The sequence below is a fragment of the Misgurnus anguillicaudatus genome, chromosome 10 (assembly GCF_027580225.2).
Source record: "Misgurnus anguillicaudatus chromosome 10, ASM2758022v2, whole genome shotgun sequence".
In the NCBI taxonomy this organism is placed as follows: Eukaryota; Metazoa; Chordata; class Actinopteri; order Cypriniformes; family Cobitidae; genus Misgurnus; species Misgurnus anguillicaudatus.
In genome coordinates this window covers 14,122,239-14,140,097 of record NC_073346.2, presented here as the reverse complement: position 1 = coordinate 14,140,097, position 17,859 = coordinate 14,122,239, and the positions used below count along the sequence as shown (strand labels likewise).

Genomic DNA, 17,859 nt, shown 5'->3' with positions numbered 1-17,859 from the left:
TTTATTTTCCGTGTGCACTCAAGCTGATGGGGGTGACGTGCTCACACCCATATCAATGTTCTCCAAACCTCTGTGCTGGACGGTTCCTTTCTGCTACAAATTTAAGTGCCTATTGGGAGACCCTTTATCTACAGCGACTTGCATTCAAGCTATACATTTATCAGCAGGTGTGGGGATTCGAACCCATGACCTTTATGCTGCTAATGGAGTACAGAGACTATATCTGTGCAGCTTCCTCAGTGTTTATGTACAACATCATGTGAAGGCTGTCTTATAATTCGAAGCGGGGACTCATGGGAGCACCTGGAGGATGTTTGGGTTTGGACTACAGCCCGTCATCTTTAGTATGAACGAGTCGCCTTGTTGAAAAAGCGCAACGGCTGAACATAAAACATGAATGAACTGACATGAAATTTTGTAAACATCAAATCCTCTTCGCAGTGGAATGTAAACCCTGCCGGACTGCAACGGGAATGATTTTTGCTGTGCTTCAGGAAAAATAAAAGTGGACATTTCATGTGTTTAATCATGTATGCAGTTTATTTCAAGGGCACACTTGTGTGTGTATAATTGTGATGTTTATATTAATTAACAATCATGTATTATGGGTGAATCTACTTTTAAAGATCAAAAATAGGGAACAATGCAAATGTGTCCACACATACAATGACTATGCAATGTACATAATATAGTTTTTTATGTGTAAAGTAGTATGTTTTCTTTTTTTTCATAAAAACTGTTTCCTATTAAAAATTATTGGCACAAAGATAGAATCACTTTAACAGTTGTAAAATATCTTCACTTTTATATTGATTTCATATAAAGTCCCTTTTTTGAGTCGTGGGTGTCCCAGGGAAAATAATGTATACAGTGCTTGACTAAAACTACTTGAATACCAGTAAGTACATTTGTAGTCACTGATATTTTTGTGCTAAATTAAAATGTGTTGCACTGCAGATATACTTATTAATAGTATACTTCTACTTATGTTGTACTTTGCAATTGAAAAGTATACTAAATGCCAGTAATACAGTAAAATTGTTTTTAGTGTATTAAAAAAAATCAAAATAGCACAGTACACTTATATGTTCTTAAGTTAATCTTAAGAAGTATACTACTATAGGGTACATTTTGTAAACTGTCAGAAAAAACTGTACGTTTACAGGTATACAACATTTTGAAATGTACCTTTTTGGGTACAATATTATACCCTAAGAGTAAGAGTACAAAATATTTAACTGTACCTTTAAAAGGTACACGATAGGTCCTTAAAGGTGCATTGTGTAACTTTTAATAGAATCTCTTGGCAGAAATGCAATCTAATATACATAACTATATTATAATTGGTGTATAAAGGCCTTAGAAAATGAACTGTATTGTTTTTATTAACTTAGAATGATGGGAAAAATATTGGAACTCTTGGTCATTTTTGAGCGCGATGCTAATGGTCTAATCAGATTCAATGAACTATGCTAAGCTATGCTAAAAGTGGTACCACCAGACTCCGAGATTGGGTGAATAGATTCCAAAACGGTAAACTCAATTGTTTAATTCTATGGGAGCTGCAAAATGAGCATATTTAAAAAAAAGTGGAGTGTCCCTTTAAGGTATGGTAATATACCCAAAAGAGTTTTGTACTTTTATTCTGACAGTATATTAAATGCGTAAAAATTTGTTTTTACTTGGTGTACTTAAAGTATATTTTTGTGTACTTTTTTCACCTAGGTATATAGTAATTTTGAAGTAAAATTGCTTAAAAAGTAAAAAAACACGTTCCCCCAAAAATCACAGGAGAGACAATAGCTGACAAACCCAAAATAAAGAATCCGAAAAAAAGATTCAAGTGGCACAAGGTATGAAATCAAACACTTTAGTGTCAATGACAATACAAAGAAACAATCGTACATTTCATAAACGTTTCTCTTAGCAAGAGATTCTTGGCTACTCACTGAAATTTAATTTCAGGATGGATAATAATGTGTGACAGTGGAAAACAACCTTTAGATTTTTTGAATAGCGCAACTATACTTGAAAACATCCACAAATAATTAAGGAGCTCAGATGCAAAAGCCGCTAAACGTCACCTCTGTCAAAAAAATTAGATAATAAAATTAACTGAATGCTATCTGCACTCATCAAATACTTTTGCTCCAAATCCGCTTATAATTCCAGCCTCAGGCCATTCAGAAATACTGTTTTGTTGGAAGAATCCAGAGTAAAAAAAATACTCATTTACAAGAAAACATGTCAGACGCACTTAGAGGGTTTTGCATTAGAGCTCCTCAATTGTTCCTGAGACAAAATTGAAATCAACTGAAGCCGTGACTTCTAATCAAAAGTAGCAGACACTAAAATGACATTGAAATTAAGAGCTAATGCAATGCATTTATGTCGATGAGCAAAATTGTGACATAAATAGTTTCTTTTTAGCTGCTTAAAGTAGCCGTGAAGATCCTCAGGCACACCCCAACACAAGCATACATCCACATGCATCCAGACAACATACAGTGAAAGTCATATCAAATAAGAACACCACATAAGACGTGAACACTCGAACCCTGTCCTGATGAAAACAAAGACCGACACAATCATGAATACCGATTAGCGTCTGCACTATACATTGTACTAGACTACAGCAGACTAGTACTATTACCAACTGTTTAACGACTGACTTGTACTACATAAACATTTTACATGCTTAACAGTCAGTCCATGAAAGACGCATGCACAAATCCAATAGGATTCTAATGAGAAGGTACAGGTGCTGTTTTGCACACAGTGTAAGACAGATGGAGTTCACACATCTATGCGTCCACTGGTTCTCCTGAAAACTTACATCAATAGCTCATATCGAGCTGGGGAAAGTCCTTCAGTCTGTCAGGTAAGTGATAAAAGATACAAAGAACCAAGACACAGGCCTGTCCCCAATGAAGGGATCTAATCACTCCAAAACTTCTGAAGATCTTCTGGAAAGTCGACATTTAATTAAAATCATTATTAAAAGTTCATAATGAAACAAAGGGGTACCAATCTTGTGAGTTCTCCACCAAACCTGAAAATTTGCACCTGCAGCTGTGTGTCCAGCAATACAGAGGTAAAAGTAGACTTGTTTATAGTCAATCTGAACAGCAGGATGTGGAGGTTGATGCGGTACACGCGTGTTCAGCGGTGCGATAAAATACAGTGAAGGGGTTTCATGATACAGCAGGAATAAAACCACTCGATTATCGATTGGCAGTTCCTTTCATCCTGAAACAAGAAGTATCAGTTAACATTGGGTTTTCTGCTGTGTTATATAAAAATTGGGCACTTCTGAGCACTTAATTTACACTCACCTAAAGGATTATTGGGGAACACCATACTAATACTGTGTTTGACCCCCTTTCGCCTTCAGAACTGCCTTAATTCTATGTGGCATTGATTCAACAAGGTGCTGAAAGCATTCTTTAGAAATGTTGGCCCATATTGATAGGATAGCATCTTGCAGTTGATGGAGATTTGTGGAATGCACATTCAGGGCATGATGCTCCCGTTTCACCACATCCCAAAGATGCTCTATTGGGTTGAGATTTGGTGACTGTGGGGGCCATTTTAGTACAGTGAACTCATTGTCATGTTCAAGAAACCAATTTGAAATGATTCAAGCTTTGTGACATGGTGCATTATCCTGCTGGAAGTAGCTATCAGAGGATGGGTGCATAGTGGTCATAAAGGGATGGACATGGTCAGAAACAATGCTCAGGTAGGCCATGGCATTTAAACAATGCACAATTGGCACTAAGGGGCCTAAAGTGTGCCAAGAAAACATCCCCCACACCATTACACCACTACCACCAGCCTGCACAGTGGTAACAAGGCATGATGGATCCATGTTCTCATTCTGTTTACGCCAAATTCTGAATCTGAATGTCTCAACAGAAATCGAGACTCATCAGACCAGGCAACATTTTTCTAGTCTTCAACTGTCCAATTTTTGTGAGCTTGTGCAAATTGTAGCATCTTTTTCCTATTTGTAGTGGAGATGAGTTGTACCCGGTGGGGTCTTCTGCTGTTGTAGTCCATCCGCCTCAAGGTTGTGCGTGTTGTGGCTTCACAAATGCTTTGCTGCATACCTCGGTTGTAACGAGTGGTTATTTCAGTCAAAGTTGCTCTTTATCAGCTTGAATCAGTCGGTTCATTCTCCTCTGACCTCTAGCATCAACAAGGCATTTTCGGCCACAGGACTGCCGCATACTGGATGTTTTTCCCTTTTTACACCATTCTTTGTAAACCCTAGAAATGGTTGTGCGTGAAAATCCCAGTAACTGAGCATATTGTGAAATACTCAGACGGGCTTGTCTGCCACCAACAACCATCCACGCTCAAAATTGCTTAAATCACCTTTCTTTCCCATTCTGACATTCAGTTTGGAGTTCAGGAGATTGTGCTGACCAGGACCACACTCCTTAATGCATTGAAGCAACTGCCATGTGATTGGTTCATTAGATAATTGCATTAATGAGAAATTGAAAAGGTGTTCCTAATAATTCTTTAGGTGAGTGTATGTGTGCCGCAATTATTGGCACCCCTATGAATTTACATGAGCCAAAGTATCTTCCGATTTATTAAAAAAAAACATTTAGTACACCTGTTGACTAGAAACATGAAATTGGCTGCGTCCGAAGGCTTAGCTAGCTAACTTGTTACATAGCTCATTAGGCAATGAGTTTGGAGGCATGAAGGCAGCTCCGAAAAACGCATTTAGATATCATTACCTTTCAAAAGTATAAAACGTTTTTATCAAAATGAAGAGAGACTTTGCTTATGTATTAATACCTGTAGGAGATGGGCAAGAGAAGGTTGTTCTTCTTTAGAGCTTGCACTTTGCTGAGAGTCTGTGGGTCCAGGGCGATGTAACACCGTCGGGCGTAGTCCAAAAGTTTTTCTTTAGATGGGTCGAACTCGCCAACCTCAGCCACCTTCTCCGGTGCCACGAGCAGCAGCTCGGCTATGGGTGTGGTAGAGGCCACTGTGTTACGATCAACACCGTGGATCTGGAAGGCTTTGGACATGTTCTTGAGCCTCTGGTACGTCACTAGGATTTTCTTATAGCGGAACAACACACCTGCTGCATCTTTAACTGGAACAAACGTGGAAAAATTATCCTTCCAAAATGATCGTTTTTGTGATTCTTGTACATATTTTCCACACTCACCTCTCTGTCTTTCCCTCCCTCTGGGAATTCTGAAGACCCTCCTTCTTTTTAGTGCCGGATGACTGCCGGTGGGTCTTCCGGCGATATTCCGAAGAGACATACTCTCTGATATCACATCCTCTCCGGACATCATTTCCTCCTCTTCTAAGTAACTATCCTCCAGGTATTCGTCCTCTTCATCTCCCAGAAGAGATAGTGATTCTGTGGAAGCCAAAGATTATTGTGATTACTCAAAAATATAAATTCACATTATTACATCACAAACCCACCTTGCAGTTCATTAAGTGACCGGTTGTTGCTACTGCAGCTGCTGCTTGTGCTGCCACCGCCGTGGCCCTGAAGAAGAGACTGAGGGTGTGTGGGTCCAAACATTGAGTTTATCTGTGCGCCGACTGGACCGGGGGCCGAGCTCAGGACCTTGGGGTTGGCTGAGGCCTGCTGCTGGGTTGTTCTCTGCTGAAATGTCTGACGGTTGACTGGCCGCTGACTCTCTGCTTGTTGATCTAAAATGTTAATGATCACATACTGACTTTATGTTATGAGGAGATTCTTCCAATTATCCAAAGACTTAAAGTGACACTCCACTTTTTTTGAAAAATTGCTCATTTTCCAGATCCCCTAGAGTTAAACATTTGATTTTTACCATTCAGATGATTTCCGGGTCTGGCGCTACCACTTTTAGCATAGCTTAGCATAATCCATTAAATCTGATTATCCATTAGCATCACGCCAAAAATAACCAAAGAGTTTTGATATTTTTTGTATTTACATCGAACTACATTAATAAATTATATGAATTGCAGACCCGGAAATCAGCCGAATGGACTCCAAAACGGCAAAAATCAAATGCTTAACTCTAGTTGTGCTGGAAAATTAGCATATTTTTAAAAAAGTGGAGTGTCCCTTTAAGCCAGTGGTCTCAAACTCCCGGCCCGCGGGCCATTTGCGGCCCGCCCTCCCCCTCTCTGCGGCCCGCTCTCCCACTCTCTGCGGCCCGCGGAACCTTTCAACAATATAACATAATCTGGCCCGCAGAAAGATTTTTATTCACTTCGTTTCATATTCATTTTATTTTTAATTTAAACGTTCGTTCGCATGTCGCGTCTAACAACGTGTGTTAAAACGAGTCAATGCGTTTCTTACTTTCTAAAGTGCTCGGGAGCGGAAGTTTCGCTCCGTGGCGTGGCGTCACCTGTTGCTATACGCAGCCATGAGTCGCCCGCTACGAGATTGCGAGGATAACGGAATGCGTGATCGGATTTTAATTCCTCATCCGAAACCTCGCGTCAATCATAGATTCATTGTCACCATGAAATCAGTTAATCTGGTCGGGACTTTGTTGTGTTTGTCCAGAGAAGATTTGTTACTTCCGGGTGAATATCAGCTGTTACTCAGAGAAGAGCTGCGGTGGGGCTCACATCAACAAGTCACAGCTTCCAATGGAGACACCGCATGTATGAGGCAGAGCCATAGATGTAATGCAACACATAAACTACAGATAAGAAAAATTGCCATCACAGTGCCCAGATTAAAAGAGGAAAGATGAGGAGAAACATACAGAGGATAAAAGTATGTATACTGCTTTATATAATGAAGTATAATAGATTATTATGTAACGTTAGCTTGCTATGCAATTACACCTAGCAGTATTATAATTTTTTTCAGTTTAACTAGCTTAACATTGACTACCCATTCAGAAGTTTTAGGATCACTTTCACTTATTCATGTTTTTCCACATATACCTGTAATAGCAAATTCTTAAAACTGTAGAATAACAAATATGGAACATAATAAATCAATACTATGACTGTAACAATCCAAAATAAATCAAAACACAAACACTTACTGATGGTATTTTTTGATAATAGTTTATAAATGTATACAGAAATTGTATTTGTTAGTTTAGTGCAATGTTTTAATAGGCCTTAGTTATTAAAGGGAAGGTTAAGAAATGACTTACTTATATAAAATAATGTATATTTAAAAGATAAAAAACATTGTTTTTTATTATACATTAAATAATAGAATTTTAACAGTCAATTTACAGAAATATTGTACTTTTTTTAACCTTAAAATAGCTCTGCGGCCCTCCGATTAAATGTCAATCTCAGAAATGGCCCCAAGCCAATTTGAGTTTGAGACCCCTGCTTTAAGCTGAATGAAAAGCAGTATCTTCTAATGACAATATGATGTTTGCTTTGTCCATGCTCTGAATCAGGTGACAACAAAAGTGTCTATTTACCCCGATCAGTTTCTCTTCTTCTCCTCCATGAAAAACCTCTGGAATCATTACCTGCGAGGAAAAGAGAACTTCTGTATCACTTTTACATTCACACGTTGTGGATAATAACATTTTCCTGATTACACAGTCCTCAGATGCAAAAGGGGCCTAACTATGCTGCCCTCTAAAGGCAAAGTGCAGTAACTATACATTTGGTCAAAAGTAAGGCATAAAATTGTCTCCTGTTAAATTTTGTCCCATTTTAGAGAAAAGTGTATTAAAATTGCAGTAACATGTTTTACTGCACTTTGCATTTATAAGACGGTATGATTTCTTTACTATGCAAATTAACCCCAAACCCATTTCATTATCTTAAATAAATGGTAACCCTTTCAATCTTTGCCATACCGTTGCTCTCCTGACTCTTGGTTGAGAAGATAAAGCGATCGAGCTGGCAGCGCAGGAAGTCTCTCTCTTCCTCCAGGTCCTCGATGCGTTTCTGAAGCCATGAGTTTTTTTCCAGTGAGATCTGCAGTTGTGTGCGCAGGTTAGTGATTAACAGATACGAGCTGCCCGGTGCTGGTGCATCATTACCTGTATCACATCATAGAGGAACACAAGTATATACCTTTCATGTTAACATACAGCACTTACAATACAATGTTCATTAAAAGACTTATATGTAAGGTATAATTGACGATGGGCCAATTTATTATTCGTAAGTAATGCACACCCAGTGTTATAATAATGTTGTGCCATTACACCACGGGTGTGCCTTATTTTCAACTATACCACTGGGATATTGAATGCTTTATTCTGATTGGTTGAGAAATGTTCTATGGGTATGCATTATTTTTCAAAAAAAGCACAACTGACCTGTCAAATGTCTTAAAATAACCACCGGAGCAATGTCTCAGGAATGTCAGCATTAACCGTGGTATAAGTGGAATAGCTGACTCCGGTCCTTTGAATTATGTAAGAAATTATTGACGACAGGCCGTTGAATTATTCTAAAATAATGCACACCCAAGATGTTTGCTAAGAAATTGCTCTGGTGGTTATTTTAAGACATATGACAGGTTGTGCATTTATGGAAACATAATGCATACTTGTAGAACATTTATAAACCAATCAGAATAAAGCATTCAACAGCCCCTTGGTATAAGAAGTAAAGATTAATTTACGACGGGACATTGAATATTTTGAAAACAATGCACACTAAAGGTGTCACGATGCGAAGCGGAGTGCTGTTACACCACAGTTCCCTCAAACATTGCTCTTGTGGATATTCCAAGACATTTGACAGGTCAGGTGTGCATATTACACAGAAAAATAATCAACACCAATTGAACATTTCTCAACCAATTAGAATAAAGCATTCAACAGACCCGTGAAATAATGGATAATTACTAACCACCTTCAAAGTTTTGGTCGTTTTGGTTGTAAAAGGCTCCCTGATGTTCAAAGTTGTTATCTTCAAAGGGAATCGAGATTTCATATGCATCCTCATTTTTTGGGGCTTTAAATGATGAATAAAGACATAGTATGTACATTAGTATTTTTTTGACACGTTTACAGGTGTCATAGTAAGTTATGATGTACATCGGCTCACGTGTCAATATTACCAAATGTAATTATTGGGCGTGCACTCACTCTGTAGGTCTCGTGAACTCGCGTGCTTCCTCGTGGCTGGATCCGCATCATTCATATTTCCGTCAGTTTTGATCTAGGAGCAAACACACAAGCAAAAACTCTTCATATCTTTACTATTCCATAAACGAGATGATAATTAGAGCTTTCAGGTTCGACAAGCATCCTCAACAACAGTCCATGATGAGTAGCAGAGTCCAAGTGACTCCCAAAACCAGCCATTCACGACAAAAGCTTAAAGCTAGATATGGTTATGACATGGGGTGTAAATCAAACATATTAGGTGCGAGCATGGTGCATTTCTTTGGTGCGTTAAGATCATAATCAAACTGGCTAATACATTAATTAAGCTAGCATGTACACACAGTCGTTTCTCATCGCTTACTACACAAGAAATGCAATAAACTTGTGCACAAAACCCGTACAAACCGTTTCTCACACGTGAACGTGCTCGTCTTTCACATACGTGAAATGTATCTTAATGCACTTTCATCTGTCTGGATATTTTTAAAGAGTTAGCGTGCTAACAACAATAACAATTAAATCGCCCCCAACAGCAGCGAAGACAGAAACAGCCCACCCGGGACGTAGCCTTTCAAAATAAAAGCCTTTAGAGGAAAAACCATAGAGGGAAAAACCTTTAGGATATTAAGTTAATTTGCTACCTAAAATATTTAAGTACAAGGATTAAAATAAGAAGTATATATTTATTAGTTTAATTACAAATAAGCAGATTATGGAGTTAAATTACCCATGATATAGGCTACCCCTGATTTAAAAAAAAATTGTAGTCTTTGTATTTTTTTCATGATTGTGCTTTATTTTGTGTCATAAAATTTTTAAAACCAAAGCATCATGCAATAACGTTGTGAACAAACAGTCGTTATAAATTACAAATATTGTACCTTTGTGCCGCAGGGATGACGTGTTTTTGTAGGCTTAAGTTTAGCCCGATAAGTGGAGGGGGGAGGGTGACTGAATACAAAAGGCCCTGGCATCTGAGGGGCCCTCGACGATCATTTAATAATTATTATTAATGTTAAATATTTTATATCTGTCAAGTTCCTCTGCCAGAAAGCCATTAATTTTCCCGATAGACTTTTGGATTTATATCTTTTTTTTTCTTTTTTTCACAATTTTAAGACACTTTTGGATTTATATCACATAAAATAAGCTCTGTGTTTAACACTTTACGTTTTGTCCAACAAGTTAATCTTCACAGATGTATACAAATTTTATGAATATTATGTTTATGAGTTTAGTAAGGAAATCGCAAATTTGTGTGTAATGCATTTTGTTACAACATCTGGAAAAACCCAGCTAAAGTTTTTTTTGTGATTTATTGTTGTAATAATGTAAAGAACATTCTGTAATCAATAAATGAAATAAAACTTTTATGATCTTAATCTCATACTTAGTCACTTATGGAATTTTTTAAAGGTAGTATGGTAATAGATAAAGCAAGGAAATTTAAATCCAGAATAATGAAAATTGCTGAAATTGCTAAGAAATAAAAGCAGACGACTCAGACAATTGTTAAAATACATGTACGATGAGCATGGAGCTATAAATGAAGGTAAATGGTATAGGTAAAATAATCTGGATGTGGCTAAATTTGATAAGTAATGTTTGACTTTATATTAAAATCTTCACTAATATTGCCAATTGATTGCAGACTTGGCAAATCTGAGCTCAGTTTGTGGCATTGTTGAGATCTCTCTTGAAACTCTAATGAGATATGTATGAGATTTCTGGGTCTTTTTTATGAGAATGCAATAGAGCAGAGGTTTCCCTGATGTCTAGATAAATAATGTTTTAGTAGAACAACTTTTTACATGACTTTACTATATTCTGTTTATAACATAATTTCCATAGGCTATTGTTTATAACCCTCAAACGCTCCTCGTTTTCACTGTTTTCACTGTGTACACTGGCCCTTGGGGTTTATATGACCCCAAAATTGAAAGCATAATTTTAAGAAAAATATACATTTTTAATAATACAAATAATATATATAAGTACCCGTTTACTACTTAATTCTTCATCAACACGATTAGCTTGCCTGAAAAATATCATTTTTTTGTTATGATCTAAATTTGATTTAAATTATTTTAAAATATTGATCTAGGTGTAAGGTGTTGAATTCAGCCATCTGTTTTTAGAAAAAAAAAACATAAAAAAGTACAGTTTAGGAATTAAAGGCGGAGTCCACGATGTTTGAAAGCCAATGTTGATATTTGAAATCACCTAAACAAACACGCCCCTACGTCAATAGAATCTGGACCTTCTGTTGATAGACCCGCCCCACACATACGCAACCCGGCAAGGATGTCGGTTAGTAGACACGCTCCTTACTGCTGATTGGCTATAAGTGTGTTTTTGTAGTCGGCCTGTCTCCTTTTCCAAAGCGTTTTTCAAACATCGTGGACTCCGCCTTTAAATCATTTCGACCAGCAGATGCCCATAGAGACCCATTCATTTCACTGGATATGGGCAACTGCTCAAATCACTACTTTATTGATACATTTTGTGAATTTATGTTTATACAAACATTAGAAAGGAAATTAAAAATAAATATTATTTCAAATAGGTTTTTTTTTGTAGTTTTTAATGCATTTTGAAATGTCTGTTTTTACAAAATGCCACAGAAATTTGACTGAGTGTAAGTGTGTGTGTCGCTGTGCGCGCGTGTGTTTTTTGCATTGCAAGTACCAGGCCTTCATTTCTGTGTCAAAATTTTCAGATTTATGATGGATTTAATGATATTTATTTTTGGACAAATGGAAAAAAATTACTTTTTTGTATTTCCCATTCATTTTCAATTGGGGTCATATTGACCCAAAGGACTGTTTGAGGGTTAATAAATAAAAAATAAAAAACATACACACACATGTATTGTTCTCTTTGTAATGCTATTTTGTTTTTAAATTGAAAAACTGTAAATAGAAAAAAAATTTCACCCATTCACTTGCCTGTTTTTACTGGCTCGTTTTTAGATGATAAAGTTGCCCATTTTACCTTATAGTATAATTGGACTTGTTTTCTAATCGGGGCTTTTGACAAATTAACTGCTTATGACATGAAACATGACTGCTTGGATTAGCACCCTGTGTCTGAAACAATATTTTTTACTTTTTAGAAAAAGTGAGAGTATTGTGGACAAATGCTTGCTACACACTAATATCAGTTAAATGTCGAATTAACAAATGTTTCTTTCATTTATGTTTACACTGCCTGGAAAAGACAAAAAATGAAAAAAGTATTAACTTAAATTAATAAAACTAAAATATAAAAATAATTATTATTTTTGTAATAACCAACTACCAGTGCTGGGTTAAGCCTTTGTGAGGCCCTGGGCTAACGCTGGTTTGAGGCCCCCCCAATATACACTGAAAAAAATAAAGGCTGGATTTACTAAGTGCCCCATTGCTTAAATTTTTTTAGTAAAACTTACTAAAAAAAGGGGATGCAAAAACGATGCACTGTCTATATTTTTTAGTAAATCCAGTGTTTTTTACAGCGCATGTGCAACATTAAATGGCTAAAATTATTTCAATAAATTAAACAATATTATCAAATAATTTTACAATCAGAAATAGCCCAGAAAATAACATTTATTTAATAAAACTTACAACAAAAAGTGCTTCCTTCTGCTCTTCTTTAAAGAGAATTCTTCAATTAAATCATTAAAATCAAGTTGACGCAAAAGTAGGCTGAAATTATTTAAATAAATTAAACAATATTATCAAGTAATAATTTTACAATCAGAAACAGCCCAGAAAATAACATTTATTAAATGCAACTCACAACTAAAAGTGCTTCTGTCTGTTCTTCTTTAAATATAATTCCTCAATTAAATTATTAAAATCAAGTTGACGCAAAAGTAGTAGAGCCCAGAATTCTCAGCCCGAGTCCGAACTTTTTAATTCTCCCCATTAGGAATCTGTTTCCGCAGATATAGTTACTGCATCGCGTATGTTTGTGAGTAGAAGTCTGTGCTGTCTGCAGTGAGGTTTTTATGAGAGCAGCACAAACTTTTTAATAGTCTATTTAATATGTAAAACTTGAATTTGAAATAAAACTTACTGCGGAGAAGTTAATGAGATCTCTATCGTCTCTCTTGCTACGTGATGCGACAATTATTTATTATTTCAAATCCGTTTACAAGATAAATATATATACATTGTGTTGTTAAACTGAGGAAATTATCTTGCTATATACGCTACATTTATTATGAGAAGCCTTTTCTTTTTACTGTTACACTGTAGACAGTAATATGTATATTATATAAAACTCTATGGTTGTGAAAGCACATTATCCATTATCTGTTGGTTCATGTTGGTCTAGTTTAATTCAGGGTAATCCTTTAATAAAATGTATAATATGTTATAAAATATTTTATTTTTTTGTAATATTCACAGCGCACATTCTCTCGGATCGTTTTAAAACATTTTAAATCATTCTGCAAAATTCCGCATAGATTTTGCAAAAGAAATCCGCAGAAATAGCAAGAAATAACTGCTTACACAGCTTGTACAGCTGTACTCTTGCAGCAATTAAAGCAGTTCAGTTTTGTTTTAAATTGCAAAATAGTTATATTTCTTCTTTATTTACATTTTAGAGCAGTTTTTGTTTGTTAAAGTTTTTTATGATAACTAGTGGTTAGCGGCCAACAGCAAGTTGACGACATGTATGATGAATTGAGCCTCTCAAATCAACACTTCACTTGCCTATAATAACAACTATTTAAAATAAATATTTTCAGCATATCACAATGTTAGTTTAAACGTTTATTATCAACACATACTATTTTTAAAAAGCGAAGGCAGGTTGCTCTGCTGCTCGCAGTTGCAACGGGTGCAGAAATAAAAAAATAAAAAGGGCTATACAAAACGAAACGAAATAAATATGAAACAGAATAAACATGCATGTTGCCTTATCTTACAACTTCACTTTTGCATATACATTTTTTTAATGTAAGGACTTACCACAGAAGATGGCTATTCATGTATCCATCCAACAGTTAAACTAAGAAAAAAGTCGATCCATACACAAACAAGAAATAAAGACGCAGCCTTCTTACACGAAATTAATACAGGGAGAAGTCTTTAAAAGATTATGTCTTGGATGCTGTCTGCATAGATTATGTACAGTATCCAAGGTTTTAATCTAGTACTCCATTTATAATTTTTCCTGGTGGGCTGAAGGTCCTGCTGTTAAACAGCTGCATTGTAAATGTGTGGCTGTGCGTAGCGGACTCATGCGATAGGTTAAACGTCTTCCTATGTTTGTTTTGCAATCATCAATGTCTGTCAAAAGGTTCTTTAATTAAATTGAAAAATATAAAAAGATGGAGAAGCCTAAATAAGCCCGAGGTCCGGCCCGCGTATCTGCTGTGACGTTAAAATTGGCCCGAAACCCGAAGGGCGTAAACAGATCGGGCCCCGTCGGGCTCGGGCTGAAATGCAGGGCTCTAAAAAGTAGGCTAAATTATTTAAACAAATTAAACAATATTATCAAGTAATAATTTTACAATCAGAACAGCACAGAAAATAACATTTATTAAGCAACTTAAAGTGCTTCTTTCTGCTCTTCTTTAAAGAGAATTCCTCGACTAAATCATCAAAATCAAGTAAAATCATATTTTGGCGGATTGTTTTACTTTCATTGTTTCACGAGATTCCCTGCCTATTTAGTCATAATAATTAACAGTAAACGAACTTGGCTTGCTGTTTTTGAAGGCAGCTCGACCTTAGGTCGCGTTCGAGCCCCAAGTTTAGTGAAGGGGGAGATAATGAGGAGAGATGCCAGAAGAATTGCGGCAGCGAGGAGCCACAGAGACTCCCGTTTACGATATGATTTTAATGATGATTGACACAGGACTGTTTAGGTTCCTAAACCTACGTTAAAAGTGTACCCGTTAAAATATTATTACTGCAGTTAAAGAGTTTATTTTGATCATGGTTTGATCTGGATAATTCTGAAATTACTTTTCAGTCATTTGCGATGTTACAAGGTTGAACGTCTTCTTCACGTATACATGATTTGCGAGGTACATTTGCAAACGATTCATAAATAATACCTCTGTATTTTAGAAGTACTGTATACTCAAACTCTAAAGACAGCAATGTGATTGCCGATGCGCTGAGAGAGGAGAGAGAGAGAGAGAGAGAGAGAGAGAGAGAGAGAGAGAGAGAGAGAGACCGCGGCGATGTGATCGATGTTATTTGAAGTCGGCTCTTAAAGGACAAAATATCCCATAAGCTATTACGTAGCTATTATACAATTTTTTCAGAACATTCTTGCGACCCAGTGGTTGGGGGCCTCTGCTCTAGGTAGCACTTACGCATAATTACGTCAATCAAAATGTTTTTAAAAACTCAAAATAGAATTGTCTCGGAGGCCCCCTAGTGTTCGGGGCCCTGGGCTGCAGCCCATGTTGCCCATTAGGATAACGCGGCCTTGCCAACTACTAATAAACACAATACAACCCAATACACACTGAGATCAACACTGATTAATTTCAAAACAAAAATGTATCATGTCGTATCTAAGCTTACTTTTATGTTTTTAAACTAAAAAAAAAAATCTTGAAAATGAATGCACCGACTTTCAAAGACAAAACGAAAGAGAAATCAAAGTGAGGGTGATTATACTCTTATAGTCTTTTCAAACCCAGAATGATTAAGCCCAATGACTTTGAAATAAAAGTACGAAGCTATAGGCAAGCGCCCTGTTTTTGCTAATCTGACAGTTAACAGCAAAGTTTCAGTATAGCTCGTGCTTTAATACTTGACTGACAGGACTGATTCGGTAAACAGCAGGCACGTGCACACATAGACATCAAAGGGGGTTGAGCACCTGCCCTTTTTATTCCTGGAGAGAAAGTGCCCTTTTTTTCTGGGGTGCTTTTTTAAAAAAAAAAAAAAAGATCTTTATTCATATAACAACTGATGTCTGTCTGTTTCTTGTGCTTTTTACTTGTTGCTTATTTAATTTAACATGAATTTATTCAGGAATCATTTAAATGAGATTTAAACTCTTATATAAAGAAAAATAGCGCAATTTGTGGCACACAAACGGTTAACAGATGAGTCCCGCCTCCAAAATTCACATCGCTAATATGATTGGCTTTACCTTTCCTTAGTCCCGCCTCTCTAACTTACTTCGCTTTATGATTGGCTTGTCTACACTCGGGCTGCATCATTCGTGCTTCAAGCGCCAAAGCTCCTGAACGAGACGCGATGTACATAATTTGCAGGCAGCTACCGGTAAGTGTGTCAGGAAGAAAGCATTCTTATATTAACAGTTTTATGCACAAAATATGGGACACGTTGTTACACATAACGATTCAGGGACATTGTTTTCCATGGCAATCCCATATTAACCTGAAGAGTTGCAAACTTGTAACAGTGTAGTGTATGTAGTTTAAACAGACTGCTCATAAAATAATAAAGCACAAACAATAAAATAATTGCTAACTACAGTAGTAAGCTTTTTTTGTTTGCGTTTTTTGTAATGTCTGTTAAATAAGTATAATGTGTTATACTGGAGTGCTGTAGTTTGGGAAGAAATCTGATGGTTCAGTATTTTACTTGCCCAGTCTGAATTTTCACTGACATCAAAAAAGGAAAATATAAAATACAAATAAAATAGGCCTAATCTATATTGGTTGTTTCTGACATATGAAATATGTCAATATGAAAATATGAATATGAAACCTAAGATTAAAGGTGCCATAGGATGTGTTGTCATAATATGTTAAATTGTTCTTTGACAATTACATAGAATGTTGCTTTATTAAGTGCAAATATTATCCAGAAACGTTTTTACATGTCTATTTACAACCCTAGAATTTGTCATTTTAATTAAATGGTCTATTTTTGCCCTATTTGAAAGGGTCATGAATAATAATGTTGAGCTCTGCTCTGATTGCTCTGCTCTGAGGCTCATGCCAGAAGCTCACATTAGTAAACAGACCTTATATTTTGAGCCCTTATCAGACAAAAATACATTTTGAGTAACAACTAATCAGCTAAACGCTAGCATATAATATAGCATTTATTGGCATGTAGCGCTAACTCAGCAGTTACAACTCTGTTATTAGCATTTTAACAAATTTGTAATTAATATGTAATTTAATGTTTTCAAAACATGCACATTGTGTAATGGCTTCCTTTGCTGCTCTATAAACCTAGACTACTAAGGAGACCATGGTGTCTGTGTGAACTGATTATTTCGTAGACATCTTTTGAAAATTAAACAATTGCGTGAGTTTGAGGAAGATAAAATTAATTAACTTTTTTAAATAATTTTTTAAAAAAGGAACTCAGAATTGTGTTAATATATATACGTTTTGTTTAAAAAAAAAAGAAAAAAAATACATAATTATGAAAGGTGCCCTTAATTTAACTTGAGCCCCTGCCCCTTAAAATGTCTGTGCACGTCCCTGGTAAACAGCAATTGAAAAAAAATGCTACTTACAACTCATGAATGGATTTGTGAGTCAGCTATTCAAACCACTTCTAATCCAAAAGATTAGGCACATTTTTAAATAACGAAACAATGAGTGAACGTTTATGGGAAGTGCACTTGAAGAAGACATTACGCACGAGCGTCAAAATAGAAGTAGGCTAAATAAACTGTGCCTACAGCGCATACAACAACTTGATTGTGTGTCAGTTTAACGGATTATAGGCTATAACATTCAAGTCTGAGAATGTATGACTCTTTGTGAATTATACAGCTACTGTACTGTTCATCAAAAGCCTGTGGTCAAGTAGGTCAAAAAAAG

At 36.2% G+C, this 17,859-nt stretch overlaps 1 protein-coding gene across 6 annotated transcripts; it reads right to left on the bottom strand.

Moving 5' to 3' along the window:
- Window positions 1–18: 18 nt before the first annotated feature.
- ccdc106a (coiled-coil domain containing 106a) lies at window positions 19–9,660 on the bottom strand. Of its 6 annotated transcripts, XR_008645844.2 has the most exons (10): window positions 9,495–9,659; window positions 9,069–9,141; window positions 8,830–8,934; window positions 7,824–8,009; window positions 7,437–7,487; window positions 5,464–5,697; window positions 5,195–5,395; window positions 4,816–5,119; window positions 3,053–3,249; window positions 19–2,966 (listed from the first exon to the last, which is right to left on the bottom strand). XR_008645844.2 is itself a non-coding variant. In XM_055211290.2 (9 exons), exons 2-9 carry the CDS (start codon window positions 9,121–9,123, stop codon window positions 3,225–3,227), a joined length of 1,161 nt encoding a protein of 386 aa, XP_055067265.2. In that variant the 5' UTR covers window positions 9,124–9,141; window positions 9,495–9,659; the 3' UTR covers window positions 19–3,224. The 6 variants fall into 6 exon arrangements, 5 of the variants coding, with proteins under 5 accessions (XP_055067265.2, XP_055067268.2, XP_055067266.2 ...); XM_055211290.2 differs by having other exon boundaries at window positions 19–3,249; XM_055211293.2 differs by having other exon boundaries at window positions 19–3,249; window positions 8,833–8,934; window positions 9,495–9,658.
- Window positions 9,661–17,859: the final 8,199 nt, after the last annotated feature.